This window comes from Akebia trifoliata, chromosome 4 (genome assembly GCF_017979445.1).
Source record: "Akebia trifoliata isolate Shusen 1 chromosome 4, ASM1797944v1, whole genome shotgun sequence".
Taxonomy (NCBI): Eukaryota; Viridiplantae; Streptophyta; class Magnoliopsida; order Ranunculales; family Lardizabalaceae; genus Akebia; species Akebia trifoliata.
In genome coordinates, this window is record NC_141378.1 from 43,876,944 (window position 1) to 43,895,358 (window position 18,415).

Consider the following 18,415-nt stretch of genomic DNA (forward strand, 5'->3'; position numbering starts at 1 on the left):
ACAAATTTAATCTCATTTCAGAAACCCTAGAGATGCGGAACGAAGGTGGCGACCTCGCGTAAGAGACGCCTCAAGTAGGAGACGACCCGAGGTATCATCTCTCTCTCCCTCCCTCTCTCTCTCTCCTTCTTCTGTTTTTTTCTTTCAAAAACCAATAGTATAAATTATCAAATAATATGGGTTCAATATTGTTGTTCTGGAGAGAAGAAGAAATTTCATGAGAATTCGACCAGAATTTTTCAAACATCATTCATAGCTGTTAGAGCTCTGACCAAAAGAGATGTAGGTAAGGTTGCAGGATTTTGAGCCTTCGTGTTTTTCTCTCTCCCCATTTTGATGGTCTGGGTTTGCTGCATTTGTTCCTGAAAGTTTTGGAATTTAGTCACTTTCTTTAGATTTGTGCGATTCTGTACCAGTTGAGGTGATCTAGCTTTTCCCCAAAATTGTGTTTGGTAATCTGGGTTGTGCTTAAAAACGTGTTTGTTGATTTGGGTTTGAATTTCTTTTCTGTAGATTTTGGAGGTTTATGAGTGTTTGGTGGTTGGGAATTTGTAGTTAAGAGTCTAGAGATTTGGGTTTTGCTTAATAAAACAGATTGCTGATTTGGTATCAGTGAAGGCTCTCTTCAACTGATGAGATCTAAAAAAAAGATCACTACTTTTGAAGGTGGACTTTTTATAGCTAATTTTGTAAGTTATATCAAATGAGATTTGGAGATTGTGTGGTTTCATGCACCTTTTTCTAACACATCGTAACAAATGCGTGCACCTTATGTGCATATGTTGGTGGAGAATTTATGTTCTGCATAAGCTTTTGTTGGGTTTTTTTCATCTATAGGTTGAAGAATTTGAACACCACGAATGCCAACCTTGTCTTCATAGGAAGTGCATTTTCTGGATGTACCATCTCCATGGCTATGGCATACCCATAGTTTGAGATAATCTAAAGTAGTCTTTGGGATGTGATAGAGCAATTCTATGATATAGGAGCTCGTCATACTGATGTTATTATGGTTTGGCTGTCATTGAACTAGGTAGTATATTGCCAATGGTTCTTCTTGAGGTTATAGAGCACATCATAAACTCAAGTAGTCTGGTGCATTGTCATATTTTTGTTGACAAGACAAACAAGAAAATTGGTAAAACTTAGGAATATAAGTATAACTAATAGTAAATAGGAAATGAGAAGATTGTACTTAGAAGTATTTATGCAGTATTTGGTATCAAATTGTGTCGAGGTGGGTATGTTAGGCAGATTGAAGGTATCTAAGTATCATGGATCGGGAAGGCCACTCTAACAGGGTTGGGTCACAAAATGGAGATATGGATAGTTACGACTTACAAGTAGGAGAAGACTTGGAGAGTTTATACATGTAAAGATTCTTAAAACCAAATGGATTTGATATGCAGGACCTGGACAATTTTAGTCCTATTATCATCCATTCAGGATGGCATGGTCTGCAAGGATGTGAAGTGGACTTGAACTCTCACAGAGATAGCATACTGTTTGGATCATTTCTCGGTATTATGTGGAGAACAAATGATGCGACAAAAGCATTACAAACCCTAGCTTATTATCGTCTTCTACTGTTTCAGATGCGTAGAAGAAGAGTAATATTATACAACTAACCTACCCTTATTGGTAACAGTTTTTTATTTATAGAGAAGAGCATGAAATGGATAATTAGTATGTTTATTCTTTGAATGCTTCAACACTTTTTAACTTAAGACTATCATGTTAGTGAGGAGATTACTTTGATTGTGTTAGAACAGCATACCCTTTTATTTGAATTCACATTGTAAATTAGCTGTATTTTCTTGGATGACTTGGGGAATCACTTATGTTGATGCTCTTACTCTTTGTTAAGAAATATCAAGTTCTAATGAGATTAGTGAAGCTTTATATATCTACTAGATGACTTAATTGACCTTCAATATTTAGATCTTCCACCCGATAAGGAGCCGTTGGACTGGAATACAAGAATGAAGATTGCAGTCGGTGCTACTAAGGGTTTGGAGTATTTGCATGATAAAGCAAACCCTCCTGTTATTTATAGGGACTTAAAATCATCCAATATCCTTCTAGACGAAGGGTATCATCCAAAGCTCTCTGATTTTGGGCTTGCAAGGCTCGGCCCTATTAGTGACAATACCCATGTTTCTACACGAGTGATGGGAATAATAGTCATTTGACTAAAAATAATTTCTTACAACACAACTCATTTATCGACTCTTTAGTAGAGTGCAATGGTTATTTGTAGACTATGAAGGGTATAATAGTCATTTGACTAAAAATAATTCTTCGTATGATATTTGGTTGGAAGATGAATATTTATCAAATTCTTTATAAATGAGTTTAGGTGTTTATATTTTGTATCATCGTATAAGTAGAAATTTGTTCTTTAGACTATGAAGGGTATAATGGTCATTTGATAAAAATGATTTCTCTTATCTTCTCTTATGAATGCTAACCAAATAGGAGAAACTTGGTTCTTTCTTTTCCTCTTCTCTTTCAATCCAAACATAGCATAATGTTGTGTTTGGATTGAGAAAAATGGAGAGAAGAGAAGAGAAGATAAAATAAATGAGATTCTTTCAATTTCTCTTGTTTGGATTGTTAAGTGGGGAGAGAAGAGAAAATAATTGGAGAGAAGAGAGAAAAAAAATGTGAGTTTTCTTTCTCTCCAAAAGTGGAGAAAAGAGGAGAGAAACCCTTTTAAAATATTTTATTATTCCAACTCCGACCCTAGATCGCTTTTTAAGATATTTTATAATTCCAAAATTGTCCCAAGTTCTCTCATGTCTATCCAAACATGGTGGAGAGAAATTGAGTTTCTCTTCTCTCCACTTCTCTCAATCCAAACATAGCCTAACTTGTTGAAATTGTTCTTTCTACAATGGTATAGTTCTTTGGTTTAGGGGTGCACATTGGATCGGGTCAAATCGAGAATCAAACCAGTGCAGTTAGGGTTGGTTTGCCTCGGTTTTTAGGAGAATCGGTTCACTTCCGGATTGAAATTTTGAAAAATCGAGTGATTTGGTTTGATTTTCGGTTCAGGATTGTCCTAGAACTGAACCAAACCAAACTGAGAACTGCATATATTTAACAATTAAATACAACAAACCTTTCGTTCTCTTCTTTCCCTTCGCAACGCCAGAACCTTTCGATTTTTAAGAATGAAACCCTAACCGCCATCGTCATCATCATCCCTGACCAAAAAATGATCCATCGTTGTCGTCCGAAAAGGTTCTATGTCTTTTTTCAAGAATAAGGTTGAGAAATTCCCTCTTCTACTATTGTAAATCTTAAAATTCTTAAAATTATAGTTTAACTATTTTTTTTTTTTTAAGAAATAAAAATAGTAGAATGGATCTTTATATGAATGCTTTCTCAATGGTTTCAGATTTTCCACCTCAATTTTCATGTATTTGTGTTAGAAAACTGTTTCGTTTTTTTAATTACTACTACCTATTTGACAATAGTTTCAGATTTTATGTGAATGCTTTTTCAATGGTTTCAGATTTTCCACCTCAAATTTCATGTATTTGTGTTAGAAAATTGTTTTTTTAATCACTACCAAGTACCACCTATTTGAAAAAATTCCTCAAAGGATATGTTATCACTACCCATTGCAAACTTGCAGCAATTAAGTTTACAAAAGGAGCTAGGATGTATGTGGTTTGATTTCGGTTCATAATTTGTAGAACCAACCAAGTTCGATTTGGTTCCGATATTGCCCCCAATTTGAACCAAACCGAATCATGTTCAACCTTAGTTCTTCCTTCCCCAGTTGTTCTCAGTTTAGAATACTACAGCAGAGCAATAAAATTATCTTTCTTTGATCATTCCAACACATTAATTCTAGCAGGCATCAGTAATGCACCAACAGACTCCAAGTTTTAAAGGGAACAAAAACCCATAGCCACAATGAATAAAAAACCAAAACATTAAATGTTGTGTGGTCTAAATGTTGTTTTTGATCTTACAGATAGGTGTGCTTCAAATCTTGGGTTTTTCTAATAATCAAACCAAAATTATCTATCTAATGTTTCTGTTGAAAAAAGGGGGGAAAAAAAACCTATTTTCCAAAAATTGATTTAAACCTGATTCCATTAGAATAAAAAGAACAAAATCTTTCAAGCGCCATGCGAAACATTCATTTTTAACATTTTGGGATTTGGAATGAAAATGAAAGAAAAAACATCAAATTTTCAATTGAAATTAAATTGTAAGATTAATAAAAGTAGCAGCAAAAGAAATTAAAAGCTTTATTTCTTATTTTACTTCAATTAATTCACAAAATTTTAGAGTGGTATGACCGTTTAAAGTTTAAACCCGTTATCAAGTTACGTATTAATGGGCATAAATTGTTAATGGGCTATCAGTCTCAGCTTGTTTTGGACCTGAGTTGGCCCGGATTTATGTCCCCATTAGGCCTTAGGTTTTGACTTGCATAATTCGTAAGTAAAAGGAAAATGCTAGCCTCAACCCATGTGTTGAGAGTCTCCATCAGCATGACCATTGGGATAATAGGGATTCTCTAGAGCAATGTTTCCCTAGGAAAATGTGTATCCCTAAGAATTAATCTCTATGACATTTGCCTTTTTTTCCCCTCAAATCACAGAAGTCATGTTGACGAGAGCCTGAACTAGAAAAGTCCATTATTTAAATATTACGCTAAGTTAGGTTTTTGGCTCTCGTTCTCTCTCTCTCTCTCTATATATATATATATATATATCTTTCTCCTTCTTTCGGTATGGAGTTTGGACTAGGTATAAAAAATGTTTCTATATGTGTGCCCGTCTTTGGACTTTTTCTCTTGTCTCCTAACACGGTTGTCTGGATTTCATTTTAGGGATTATTTTGTGTTCTTATTCGTTGTAGAAGAAGGTTTGAAGGAGAAAGAGAGAAATCTGAAACTGGTACGTTAGATTTATCTCCTCTGTTTTTTATTTCCTCTAATTAATAAAGCACCTCTGATTTCATTCTATAATTTTTTGCTAATTCAAGTAGTTATAGTTTCATTCGAGAGTGTTTGGTTTGTCTGTGTTGTTACTATTCCCTCTAATCTGTAATCTTCGAAAACTTGACCTCATTCATCGAATAGATACTGTGAATTAACGTAATTTTGCCTGTCCAGAACTGGATCGTATCAAATTTGAAACACAAAGAAACATTTATTGAGTTCAATGATTAGATGCATGGGTTATGTGTAGTTTTCCATTCTGCAAGGGATTTTGTGTTAAAAAGTTGCTTGGTTTCCGCTTTAATTGAAACATTTAATAACTTTATCCAGTTCATTTCTTTGAATAATGTGATTTTATCTATAGTGATCATTATATTTTAGATAAAGTGCAATAGTAGTTTTTGTGTTGTGTTTTTGGAAACTTGTAAATTGAATTTATTGTAGTCTGCCAATGTTCTGAATTATTTATCATTGGGTTTATATCATTGTTTGATACAAACAAAACTGATTTATTGGTTAATTTTAATTTGGTCAGTATGGTAAGTTATGTCGACTTTTTTAAAATGTTAAATGTATTGCTGATAATTCAAGATGTATTGGCATATGTTGGTATCAAAGTTAAGTGTTATGTTGAAAAAAGTTGCCTTGTTGGAAGCACAATGCGAGAGTGAGATGGCTAGAAGAAGGGAATAATAACATTAAGTTTTTCTATCGAGTTGCCAACTCCCATAATAAACGTAATTTCGTTGGGAGGGTTGTGGTCGAGGATATAGGATTCTTGAGGATGAGGAGAACATTAGGGACTCTGTAGTGGAGTTCTGTTAGCATCTCTACTGGGAAGAGTGTGAGGATAGACCCCTTGTGGATAATTTGGACTTTGACCCAATTTTGAAAAGAGATAAGGAGTGGCTGGAAAGTCCTTTTGGTGAGGAGGGGGTGTTTATAGCCATTGAAAGCATGAATAGTGTCAAGGCGCTCTGCCCCGACGGTTTTACAATGGATTTCTATAAGTTGTGTTGGGAGGTGGTTAAGAAGGATTTGATGCTGGCTATTAGAGACTTTTATGAGGATTGTTTTTTAGATTATTGCTTCAATTCCACATTCATCACACTAATTCCTAAGATTGACGGGGCGGAGGAATGGAGAGACTTTAGGCCTATTAATTTGGTTTCTTCCGCGTATAAGATTTTGGCGAAGATCTTTGCTTTAAGGCTCAAAGTGGTCATTCCTAAGGTCATTTGTAATGGGTAGGGGGCCTTTATTAAAGGGAGACAAATTGATGCAAGACAATGAGGGGAGAAAAGAAAATGGAGAATTTAAGAAATTTAGGGAAATCTGGTTGGTGATTGGGTTAAGGATTTAGGATAGGATTGGGTAAACCCAAAAGTTAAAATGAAAATTTTATTTTAATTATTGTAGGATAGAGAAAATGGTTAAAGGTTTGTAAGGTAAGAAAATGATTAAGGATTGAGGTTTGTAGGTTTCAAGAATCAAGAATCAAGAAAGGGGTTTCAAGAATCAAGAAAATCAAGAAAAATAGAAGAATAGTAAAGAAAAATAAAGATTAGAAGAAAAAAAAAGAAAGGGATAGAAAGATAGAACATTGTAACTACACCAAGGGTTTTTTAGAATCACACTAAGAATGGTGGAGAACTCACTTCACTCCATGAAAGAAACTCATTCTTTATTCATCAAAATCTTCATGGTTCATTGATAAAAAAAATCCTAATACAATCTATATAAATAAAATAAATCTAAAAATCATAGTCAAACTAAAATACCAAATAAATAAATCTAATTTTTGTAACTTTCTCTCTCCTAATTTTTCAACCCTAATAAACTTAAATAAAAAATAAACTACCCCTAAATATTATATTAAGACCATAGGCCAATAAAACATGAAAATAAGTCCTAAAAATATAAAATTAAAATCTTAAAACAGAAAACTAAATAAATAAATAATTTAAAATAATCCCAATCAATAAATCTAGACCTAAATAAGTGGAAACCTAAATAATTACAAATTTTCCATCGGAACTCTTGACGGTTGATTTGATTTGCGTTCCGCATTACAAATCTTGGATGGATTGTTGGTGGCCAATGAGTGCGTTGATTTCAGAGGAATTCAGGGAAGTCATGTCTGATGTCTAAAGTGGATATTGAAAAAGCCTATGATCATGTCAATTGGAGCTTTCTTTTTATCTTTTGCATTGCATGGGGATTCGCGAGAAGTGGATTGCTTGGATGAGAAAATGTGTCTTCCGCCTCCTTCTCCATCTTGGTCAATGGTAGCCCGACTGGTTATTTTAGAAGCACTAAAGGGTTAAGGCAAGGTGATCCATTTTTCCTGCTTTTGTTTAATATCGTGGTTGAAGCTTTGGGTAGGATGTTCCTTTGAGCCACCGTGCTAGGTGCATTGTTTGGGTTTGGGGTATTCAACCTTGGGCCTAAAGTTACCCATTTACAGTTTGCTGATGACATGCTTGTTTTTTTTGGATGCTTCTCTTAGCCAGGTGTGCTTTCTTTGAGGGTTGCTCAGTTGGTTTGAGGCAGTGTCTGGTCTCCCTATCAATTTGAGCAAGAGCAAAATCCATGCTATTGGTGATGTTCTTGATATCGAGGCTTGGGAAAATTTCTTAGGTTGTCATGTTGATTCGTTGTCTTGCTCTTATTTGGGTGTTGCGTATAAATCTGTTGCGCCTTGGAAGATGATTGTGGAAAGGGTTAGGAGGAGACTAGGGTCGTGGAAATCTAAGTATCTCTCGAAAGGGGGGGAATTGACGTTGATCAAGAGTAACTTTTATAGTATTCCCATTCATTTTTATTGCTTTTCAGTTTGCTTAGCAAGACTGAAAATCAACTGGAAAAATTGGTGAGGGATTTCCGTTGGAATGATAGGCATGGTAATCGTAAATTTCATCTGGTGAATTAGAAGCTAATATGCCGGTTTAAAAAGTTGGGTGGCCTTGGGATTAGGAGGTTTAAATCTGTCAATAAAGCTTTGTTGGGGAAGTGGGTTTGGCACATTGGAGTTGAAAAAAAGGAACTTTGGAGGAAACTGATAGTAGCTAAGTTCGGGGAGGATCCTTTTGGTTGGGAGACTAGGCTGAGTAGACTTCCTTATGGGTGGCGTGTGGAGAGGTATTGACTTTTGTTGCATGTGTAGAGTCCATGGTAAGTATGTGGACCATGTTCTTATTCACTGTGAGGTGACTTTTCTTGTCTAGTCATACTTTCTCTCTTTATATAAGGTCTCTTGGTGTCTTCCTGGCTCGTTTGTTTCTCTTCTTTTTGGTTGGAAATTCCCATCCTTCTCTGGTAGGTTGAAGATTCTTTGGAAGCTAACGCCTTTTGCTATTTGTTAGGGTTCGTGAAAAGAGAGGAGTATGCGCACCTTTGATGGCACTGAAAGTAACATGCAGAAGCTTCTTTTTAACATCGTTGGTTTGCTCTTCTTTTGGTGCAAGCAATTTAAGGAGTTTAGGGGGTTCTTTTTTGAAGATTTTATGTTTAGATGGGATTATGTAATTAGGGAGTGATTGTGTCTTGCTTGTTTTTGTGGTCTGTTTGTTCCTTTCTTTCGAGGACTTCTTGTCCTCTCATCAATAATAATTTTCTTATTAAAAAAAAAAAAGTATTGCATTCTTTCATTTTTTTTATTTTTTATTTTTTAGAGTTTTAATTTCTGAAATGTTGTTTTTATCTCTAGCTGTTGGTTTTGTGCCTGATCAAGGTGAACTGAAAGACATGGCTGATACGGAGGCAAAGAAATCGAATACCAATGCAAAGAGCAGTGAGTTTCACTTTCACTTCCACGTCCCTTTCCCTTTAAAGTGTTAGTCTGATAGATTTCCTTCTGCTTTAATGCTAAATTGTTCAAATTTTCAGAGGGTAAAAAGAAGGAGGTGAAGAAGGAGACTGGTCTTGGTCTATCCAATAAGAAGGATGGGAATTTTGGGGAATGGTATTCCGAGGTATCTATTATTACCTTATTATGTGAGCACAGATTGGGTTTTTCAAAGTAGCTCAAATGTAGGAAAAATACCTGAAAAAGAGATTATGTTCTGTACTTGACCAAGTTAGACTCTGTTTTCTGTTTTCTGTTTTCCTGATCCTTGGCTTGTTTAGGTGGTTGTCAGTGGTGAAATGATCGAATACTATGACATCTCTGGCTGTTATATTCTTAGGCCATGGACAATGTCAATTTGGGAAATTATGCAAGTAAGTATGCATTGGATCTTTTTTTTATTTTATTTTTTATTAATGGCAAATATATTTTCCTTCCAATGTTTTGTATGTATTCTCTGGCAAGCTAGTTAGAGATGGACTAGTTATGTTATAGATAAATCCGTTGAATCTTCATTTTCACCTTGAAGTGTTTTTTCCCCTAGAAGTATCTTGAAGTGTTTGTTCATGCTTTTATATGTTTATGTGAATCATTCATGTGGTATTAAGCAATGGTTTATTATCTCTCTAGAATAGGCTCTTTATGTTTGTAAAATTTTACATGTTTGTTGACTACCAAAAATTATGTTGTCAATACCCAAACTTACATTTGTGTTTTCTATGATTCCATTTTCTGGCCTTTTTATTGGCCAACATATTTAGCGTCAGAGTTGCTTTGTTTGGCTAAAAAAGGAGTCATTTAGCTGATTCCAGTACACAGGATAAGGTGTAGACGACGAGGAGAAAGAGTAGTTTTGCTTTTGTCTTTCCAATGTTAATATTTTGCAATGTTGTCAATATGCAGACCTTCTTTGATGCAGAAATAAAGAAGATGAAAATCAAGAATTGCTACTTCCCCGTTTTTGTTTCCCCGGGGGTTTTACAACGGGAGAAGGATCACATAGAGGGTTTTGCTCCAGAGGTAAACATTTGAACACTTAGGCTTGATTTGTGGCCCTATGATAGTTGTCTTTCTTAAAAAAACTATGGAAGGTTTTAGTCATTTTGAACTACAAGATATCTGAGCTTCAGTAATCTTTCAGCTATATATATGTATGTAGGGATCATCCTCACCAAAAGTGGGCTGATTTTTGGTGAGGATGATCTCTTCACCGTAGAGATCATCCTCACAAAAAATAGCCTATTCCAAAACTTTTAACCCCATCAAAAGTGATTTACAAAAAATGTTTCGCAAACTTTAGGGCTGACGAACCGCTCCCATATATATATATATATATATATATATATATATATATCTGTATGCATGTATGTATCATTTTTTAGGTGTTTTAGTTATAATTTGATAGAGTAAAATGACAGAAGTTGCGGACTCCACTAATTTGGATAAGTTGTAGATGATTATGACAACAATGAATCTGATTTAACCTTATGCAGCTGGCCCCGAGTTACTCACTGCTGTGTTCTTGTGATTTCTTAGGTTGCTTGGGTTACAAAGTCTGGAGATACTGACTTAGAGGTGCCTATAGCAATTCGTCCTACAAGTGAGACAGTCATGTACCCGTATTATTCGAAATGGATAAGGGGACACCGAGACTTACCTTTGAAGCTTAACCAGTGGTGCAATGTTGTTCGTTGGGAGTTCAGCAATCCTACTCCTTTTATCAGGTATTGTGCTCTGCCCTATGTTAACCTTTAAAGACATAAATTTACATGAATTTTTGCAAATATTCATCACCAAGATGAAAATGCAAATTCTTCACCTGATATTTTATCCAATCAATTTAATCAATCATCTTTAATATTCTACATGCTAACTTGATTTTTCACAAGGGTACAGCATGTAAAAGTCACTGGTAATTAATCTAAATTAATTTGACTGAGATACCCTTTATAAGAGGGAACACCATCCAAGAGAAGATAGGGGGAAGGGTGATATATGAACGAGAGTATTTTACATGAATTTATTGGTGCTAATCTTGTGATATTGAACAGTTTTCTCCTAATTAATTGACAATTGACAATCATCGTTATTTGGAATATGTTCCAACTACTATTAATACTTTCTTGGTGAGTTCATCAATTTAAAGGATCTCATTTGATAACAATGTCTAGCTATAGAAATCGTGTTATCTATTTACATGATCATTTTTAGGCATTTATGCCATTTATGGACATTTTTATGTTTCATAATTATAGGAGTCGTGAGTTTCTCTGGCAAGAAGGGCATACAGCTTTTGCCACAAAGATGGAAGCCGATGAAGAGGTATAGGTTTTACACGCTTGCAGTTCTCTTTTTTTTTTTTGGTTCCTTTTATTATCTTTATGGTTCCCATTTATTTGCGCAGAGCATCATGGCAGTTCATAGTTAAAGACTGTGGGAAATGGAGCTAGGCTTCTTTATTCTGTTTTCTATAGCCATTGCAGAGTTTTATATTTTATTTTTTTGTTAAACAATAATTTATTTTCCATGAGAAGGAGGTGACAACGTGACACTATGTCTGCATTGTATCATTAGGGATTTCTTTAACATCCATCGGTGTTCACCATATCCATTGACTAGGATTTCCAATTTTCAGTGATTTCTTATAGCCATCGCCTATCTGATCTTTGTAGCATTTGTGTGCCATTCAAAATGGCCATTCTTTTTTGCATTTTTTTTTTTTTTTTTTTTTTTTTTAAATTTACTAGTGCTAAAATGAATGCACATTCATCAGGTTCTTGAAATTTTGGAACTCTACCGAAGGATATATGAAGAATTTCTGGCAATCCCAGTAGTAAAGGGGAAGAAAAGTGAGCTGGAAAAGTTTGCTGGTGGGCTTTATACAACAAGTGTTGAGGTGACACATATGATGAATTTATTTATTTCTGGGAAGAGTCCACTACCTACTTATTGGTGCTTGAATGAAACTTTTTCTATTGTCTTATATTCTATATTTTACTTCGCTTTTCAGGCTTTTATACCTAATACTGGTCGTGGGATACAAGGTGCTACCTCACACTGCCTTGGTCAAAATTTTGCAAAAATGTTTGAGATAAACTTTGAGAATGAAAAGGGAGAAAAGGGTATGGTGTGGCAGAATTCTTGGGCATACAGCACTCGCACGGTAATAATTTTATGCTATAGTTTGTATTTGAGGGAAATTAACTTGTGTAATAAGTGCAGAAACACTGCAGCAAACCTATACGAAGAAGAGGTGGGTCTGCAAGAGAAATGCTAGAAGGAATCTCCATAAGATTATCTAATCTACTATTCTTAGGATAACGCATTTTTTACTATAAATAGTGAATGTGTTATATAATATTCATCGTTACTCACAATTTCACCTTTATGGCAACTTCATTTTTACTATTTTTATGTAACTTTGGAATTACTATTTTAGAAAAAATGGGGTTTTCTTTTGGATATTTATGGTTTTAAGAATTATATTTATTATAGGCAAGTGTTATCTTCTTTGTTCAGTTTTATTAGAATTAGTAAAGTAGGCTTGAGTTTTAGGGCTTATCTGATTAGCTAGTGTTTGAAGAATTTTCTTCCTTTCTTGAGTCTAGTTTGGAACTAGCCGACTGAAATTGATATTTGAGACTTGTTTAGGATCAACCCTCAATAACATCTGCATCATTTTCCCTGAACTTTGTTATCGGTTCGTCATCCTTGTGCAATTTTAAGGATGAAGGATGAGAAAATCTGTTGCTTACTTATTGTTAATGACCCAAAAAAAAGATGTTGAAACGACAAATACAATTGGATCACTTCGATGTGTCAAATTTGTTTTTGAACTGAAATTACTTTGTAATGGGGTAGTTATGCCACCTATAAGAAAAATATATATTATTGAGGTAGTTATGTTTACTGAAATAACTCTTGATTGTTAGGGTATGTTTTTTTTTTTTGGGATAAGTAGAACCATTTTATTTAAAGAAAAGGACTGGTTGAGTTGACTAGCCATAATACAACAGATTAATAAACAAAACAAGAAACTAAGGAAGTGCGCAGTTAACTAGCACATAAGTAGTCCCATTTAAATACAAAGTCATTGACCCCCCCCCCCCCCCCTAAAGCTTTTGCTACCGACATGAACATGAAAGGTGACAGCGGGTCCCCTTATCTCAAACATCTAGAGCTGTTAAAATGACCTACCGGACTCCAGTTAATGAGAATCGAGGATGATGTTGAAGAGACACACTTCATTATCCACTCTATCCACCTTCCACCAAAACCCATCCTCCCCATCATATACCTCAAAAAGTTTCAATTAACGTGATAAAAAACTTTTTGTAAATAACCATGCTTCCTAAAGCTTCTGCTAGCAACATGAACATGAAAGGTGACAGTGGGTCCCCTTGTCTCAAACATTTAGAACTGTTCATGATCATAAGCTTTTTGTAGATCTATCTTAGACATCAATCCCGACAACCCTGCCTTTAATCTTGAATCTATGCATTCATTTGCGATAAGGACACCATCGAGGATTTGTCTTCCTTTAATAAAGGTTCCTTGCTCATGACTAATGATACTCGGTAGGACTTCTTTTAGTCTTGTTGCCAAGACTTTGGAGATGATTTTGTAAGTTGAACACGCCAAGCTCATCGGTCTAAAGTTCGCCACATCCAAGGCGCCTTAGTGCTTTGGTATCAATGCTACAAAGGTATTATTCAGGCCAGAATCCAAGAAACTCTTCTCCTGGAGATCCAGCAGGACCTTCATTAAGTCCTCACATATTGTGCTCCAACAACATTTGACAAAAGCCATAGTGAAGCCATCGGGCCCTGGAGCCTTGTCCCCATTCATCTCTAACACCACTCTGTAGACCTCTTCCTCCTCGATTTTCCTTTCTAACCACTCCCTCTGAGCTACGGATATAACGTCAAACTCCAAAAGATCCGGCCGAGGACGACACACATGTCTTTCCTTGTACAAATCTTTGTAGAAATCCACTACCTTCAACCTAATCAACTCCTCCCCTTCTACGCACTCTCCATTGACCTCCAACCTCTAATAAAATTAACCTTATTCCTCACGTTTGCCACCTTATGAAAGAATTGAGTGTTATTATCTCTTTCTTTTAACCATTTTGTCCTTGACTTTTGTTTCCAACACACTTCTTCCATCAAAGCAACCTTTTGAAATTCTGCTTTCCGATTTGTTCTCCTCACCTTCTCTTCCAAGTTAAGATTTTGCAGTTATTCCTTTTGATCAAGAATATCTATCTCCTCTAGGATTGCCTTCTTCTCCTCCACTCTTCCAAATTCTAAACTTTAATTTTTTTTTTGAGTGTTTTTAGGTTTGCTCTAAAGATGAAACTTGGTGTTCCGAAATGGGATAGGTTTCCAAAATGATCTGCCCAAGTGCCCGACACAAGAAACCTATCGAGTCTTGACATAATGGGAACCTCTTGGTTATTCTACCAAGTAAAAGATCTCCCTTGGAGAGGCAAGTCGTCCAAGGAAAACCGATTTGCAAATGCTCCAAAATCCTTCATGGTCTTCGTCACCCTTCCTCCCCCCAATTTTTCACAGGAAAACCTTACAACATTAAAATCTCCCCCTATACACCACGACTTATCCCAATATCCACTCGAATCACCTAACTCCTCCCAGAATTGTCTCCGATTGCTTGACCTTGTAGGGCCATACATTCCCGAGAACACCCAACTAAAATTACTCTCCATACATCTTCGCAAAATTGACACTGAAAAAGCCCCAATCAAGTTTTCCTCCACCGACAATTTCCTTTCCTGCCACATTATTATGATCCCCCCGAGGCCCTAATGATGGTAAACAGCACCACCCTACCTTATCCCTCCAAAGCTCCTTTATAATCCTCTTATTACATTCCTTCAGTTTTGACTCTTGCAAAACCACCAAATCTGGATTGTTTAACCTTACAACTGATTTGACTGACGCCCTTTTCCTCTTATCTCCTAGACATCTAGTATTCCAAGAAAGGATTTTCAACACTACTGAACTCTTAGGGGCCCCTTTAGTTTTCTCCTCGATCCAAAATCTTTTGGGGGATGCTGACTGGTGTCTCTCACTAAACTTTCCACCTCCTTGGCCAACCTTTTACCGTATTACTGGAGACACCTTCCACCGCCCAAACCTCATTCATCCAATGCCTATCATTTGCAACATGATGACTACCTCGTCTATTCTGGAATCGATTAAGACTTATGGGGAAATCCACCTTTTCCTCCCCAAAAGTAACCTTTAAGATCATAGAGGATAAGTCTTGGTTCCCTGTCGCACAAATCCCACATTTTTCTGCCACATTTGACACTTGCACGACCAACCACACAAGCATTTCCCTCTCTTGTTCCTACCTCCACATTTCATTTTCCAGGTTTGAAGCTTCCTGCCAGCTCAAAGGAATGTCTGCAACTTGAAAAGAGCACTGCCCCCCCACCCAGAAATTCCAGAGTTGACTCCCTGAGTTTCCTCAAGAAGGTACAAACAGGGCTAACTGATTGGGCTCATCAGGGGCAGCAGAATATTCCCCCACCCTAGGAACTGAACTCACTTGAACCTTCACAAGCTCTAATAAAGGGGTGTGGACAGGCGCAGTATCAGGAATCTCATGCTAATAGTTTTTCTCTCTACAGATTGGGGTGATGGTGATGGTTCATGGAGATGATAAAGGCTTGGTGCTGCCACCTAAAGTTGCATCTGTCCAAGTTGTTGTGGTTCCTGTGCCGTACAAAGATGCTGATACACAAGCTATCCTTGATGCCTGCTCCACGACTGTGAAAACATTGAGCGAAGCTGGTTTCCGTGCCGAGGCAGATTTAAGAGATAATTACTCTCCTGGTTGGAAGTACTCACACTGGGAATTGAAAGGTGTTCCTTTGAGGATTGAAATAGGGCCAAAAGACATGGCTAATAATCAGGTAAGTTATAAGCTAAACTATCTTTTAGGAACTTTCCTGTATTCTACTTAATGGTTATTCTTTTCTCGTTGGCATTAATGTGCACATGTTACAAATGGTGTTACAACTCAATATTAGACTCTCTGTCTACATGTCCTGTTTTTTATTTATTTTATCTCATTACCCTCTGAGGAAGGTTTATTGAGAATTTTTTTTTTTCGTTTTTATAATTTTCTTTTTGTGGATTTCTACACTCTTTAGTTGATGCTAAAGTTTTATATTTATTGAAATTTTTTATGAAAGTTCCAGAGTGCCTTAGACAAATTTTCGTTGCATAATAGGTTGTGGACCCAAGTGACAAAACAGTTGTATTTTTTTTTTTAATTACAGTTTGCATTCATGATTTGTCGACACTCAGAACATTATGATTTTGTTGCACTTGTCCCTGTACTTGTGTTTACTGTTAGGTCCTATACAGTGTCCTCTAAGAACTAGTTATATTCAATTTATTCACAGGTGCGTGTTGTCCGTCGTGACAATTCATCTAAAATGGACATTCCAACTTCCGATTTGGTGGATAAAGTTAAAGATATCTTGGATGATATTCAACAAAGCCTTCTTAATGTTGCAAGGCAAAAAAGAGATGCCTGCATTAAGGTTGCAAAGACTTGGGAAGAATTCACCACAGCTCTTAATGAGAAGAAAATGATCCTTGCCCCTTGGTGTGACGAGGAGGTATGTTTTTCATCATTACATCATAAATGGTTGAGTACTTCTTAACATTTTATATTGTGATAGATCATGCTTTTAGTTAGCATCGTTTATGGTTATTGGTGGAGATGTCATCACCAGCACTTACTATTTGCATCATCTTTTTTGGTTTGACAACTTTAAGAAGAATTTTGACTGATTTCTACGCCGTTCTAACTTGTTGCAGTGTTGCCTTTCCATTTGCAGTCAATTTTCTTATGTGAACATGAGTCTTCGTCAGCTTTTTTTATTTTTTCGAACAGTTTCCAGTTTCAGTACTTCCTTTTCTTAATGATTGTCCCATGAACCTTCAATTTTCATTTGTACCTCGAATTGTCAGTTTTGTTCTAGCTTGGAAGTATTACAAAATTTGTCTTGGGTTGTGATCATCTCTATTGTCTTACTAATAAAATCAATTTTGCTCCCTAGTTATATTTGTAGGTCATGGAATAAAGAAGTTAATGGAGTTGGAAATATTTTCAGCTTGTCTCATTAACGAAACCAGTTTTGCCCCCAAGTTATATTTTGGAGGTCATGGAAAAATGAAATTAATGATGTTGGAATTATTCAAAATTCCTTAGAAATGAATAAAATAAATATGAAGAGACTTCCAATAACAGAAGGCATGGCTTTGGATGGACAGACTTGAATGGAGAAATAAGGTCTGTTTAGCTGACCCCAATCTTTAGGATAAGGCGTTGATGACAAGTAGCATCTTCTGGCTTTTGGGGTGATCTGCCTATATATTTATTGGATTCTGTATCATTCTTAGTTTGATATGGTGAATTATAGTTGATTTATATCATTGTAAACCTTTCTAGAACTTTTATCACTTAAAAAAATCCCAGATTTTTTTTTGCTGTTTAATTCTTCTGTTTGCTGTTCATTCGTCAAAGTTTATATGTTTCTCTGTCTTCTAGGAAGTTGAAAAAGATGTGAAGGCACGGACCAAGGGTGAGATGGGAGCAGCCAAGACCCTATGCACCCCTTTCGATCAGCCTGAACTTCCAGAAGGTAGTGTTTCTATAATTTTCATTTTCTTTCACTGGGATTTATGGATTCTTCCTTTGGTTGGGTTGTCATTTGTTGGATTTCAATGTCTTTTTTCAGTATTTTTGTGTGCTCTAAGCAGAATGTGTTGCACTCTTCTTGGCAGGAACACTTTGCTTTGCCTCGGGAAAGCCTGCAAGGAAGTGGACTTACTGGGGCAGGAGCTACTAACTGTAGCACACAATCGCCTGGATAGAACATACACTGCAGGGCCGATGTTCGTGTCTGCAACGGAACAATGCTACATCTCTCTATCTCCCTATATATTTTTGACTCAACGGACAGAAAATATAAAAATGATTGAAATTTTTGAATCATGGGTTTTCATCTGAATTGGTGACTACAATTACACTTGTTTCCCTGAAGAATGCTCGATATACCTTGGAGTTTGTATAATGATTGAACGACTGCATACGGTTTCCATCTTAATTGGTGGCTACAATTACACTTTTTATTTTTATTTTTATGGGTTTTGACTATAATTACACTTACTATTACCTTGAAGTTTGAAGAATTATTTGAGACTTATAATGGCCACCAATCAATTGTGCATTTTATGTGCCTAACTTGCCATTATTATCACCTCAAGTGGCCCTGATGATCCATGTTTACATGTCTATGGAATGTGTTAGTCACTGCTCTGGAGATGCCTATTGTCTAAGTGGCACATGCGAGGAGATGAAAGAAACAACTTTTTGAAAAATAAAATTAGATTAAAACAATCAAACACAAAGGCAATCATCCCCATCCTTCTTCAAAGCAGAACAAACCACTGGCCTTGAAATGTATGTCTTGAGCTCCCTTGATACTTCGCCATTAACTTCAAATCAAAACTGCTTCGATACTGTGGGTGGGTTGAGTTGGAGCATTTACTGTGTAG

General features: G+C 36.1%; 1 protein-coding gene across 2 annotated transcripts; it reads left to right on the top strand.

The window, feature by feature from the left end:
• LOC147405156 (proline--tRNA ligase, cytoplasmic-like) lies at positions 1-18,049 on the top strand. Of its 2 annotated transcripts, none has more exons than XM_086441373.1 (14): positions 1-91; positions 4,856-4,922; positions 8,676-8,759; positions 8,855-8,940; positions 9,095-9,187; positions 9,717-9,833; positions 10,350-10,537; positions 11,069-11,135; positions 11,587-11,709; positions 11,824-11,976; positions 15,472-15,756; positions 16,252-16,470; positions 17,406-17,499; positions 17,642-18,049. In XM_086441373.1, the coding sequence occupies exons 3-14, from the start codon at positions 8,714-8,716 to the stop codon at positions 17,704-17,706; spliced, it is 1,536 nt and encodes a 511-aa protein (XP_086297499.1). In that variant the 5' UTR covers positions 1-91; positions 4,856-4,922; positions 8,676-8,713; the 3' UTR covers positions 17,707-18,049. The 2 variants fall into 2 exon arrangements, with proteins under 2 accessions (XP_086297499.1, XP_086297500.1); XM_086441374.1 differs by having other exon boundaries at positions 2-91; positions 8,700-8,759.
• Positions 18,050-18,415: the final 366 nt, after the last annotated feature.

Bases quoted from the DNA above. Each gene is read 5' to 3' on its own strand.
- LOC147405156 (XM_086441373.1), top strand. From the start codon at position 8,714: ATGGCTGATACGGAGGCAAAGAAATCGAATACCAATGCAAAGAGCA. The intron at 10,538-11,068 runs GTATTGTGCTCT...TCATAATTATAG, and splicing joins AATCCTACTCCTTTTATCAG to GAGTCGTGAGTTTCTCTGGC. The intron at 15,757-16,251 runs GTAAGTTATAAG...ATTTATTCACAG, and splicing joins AAGACATGGCTAATAATCAG to GTGCGTGTTGTCCGTCGTGA.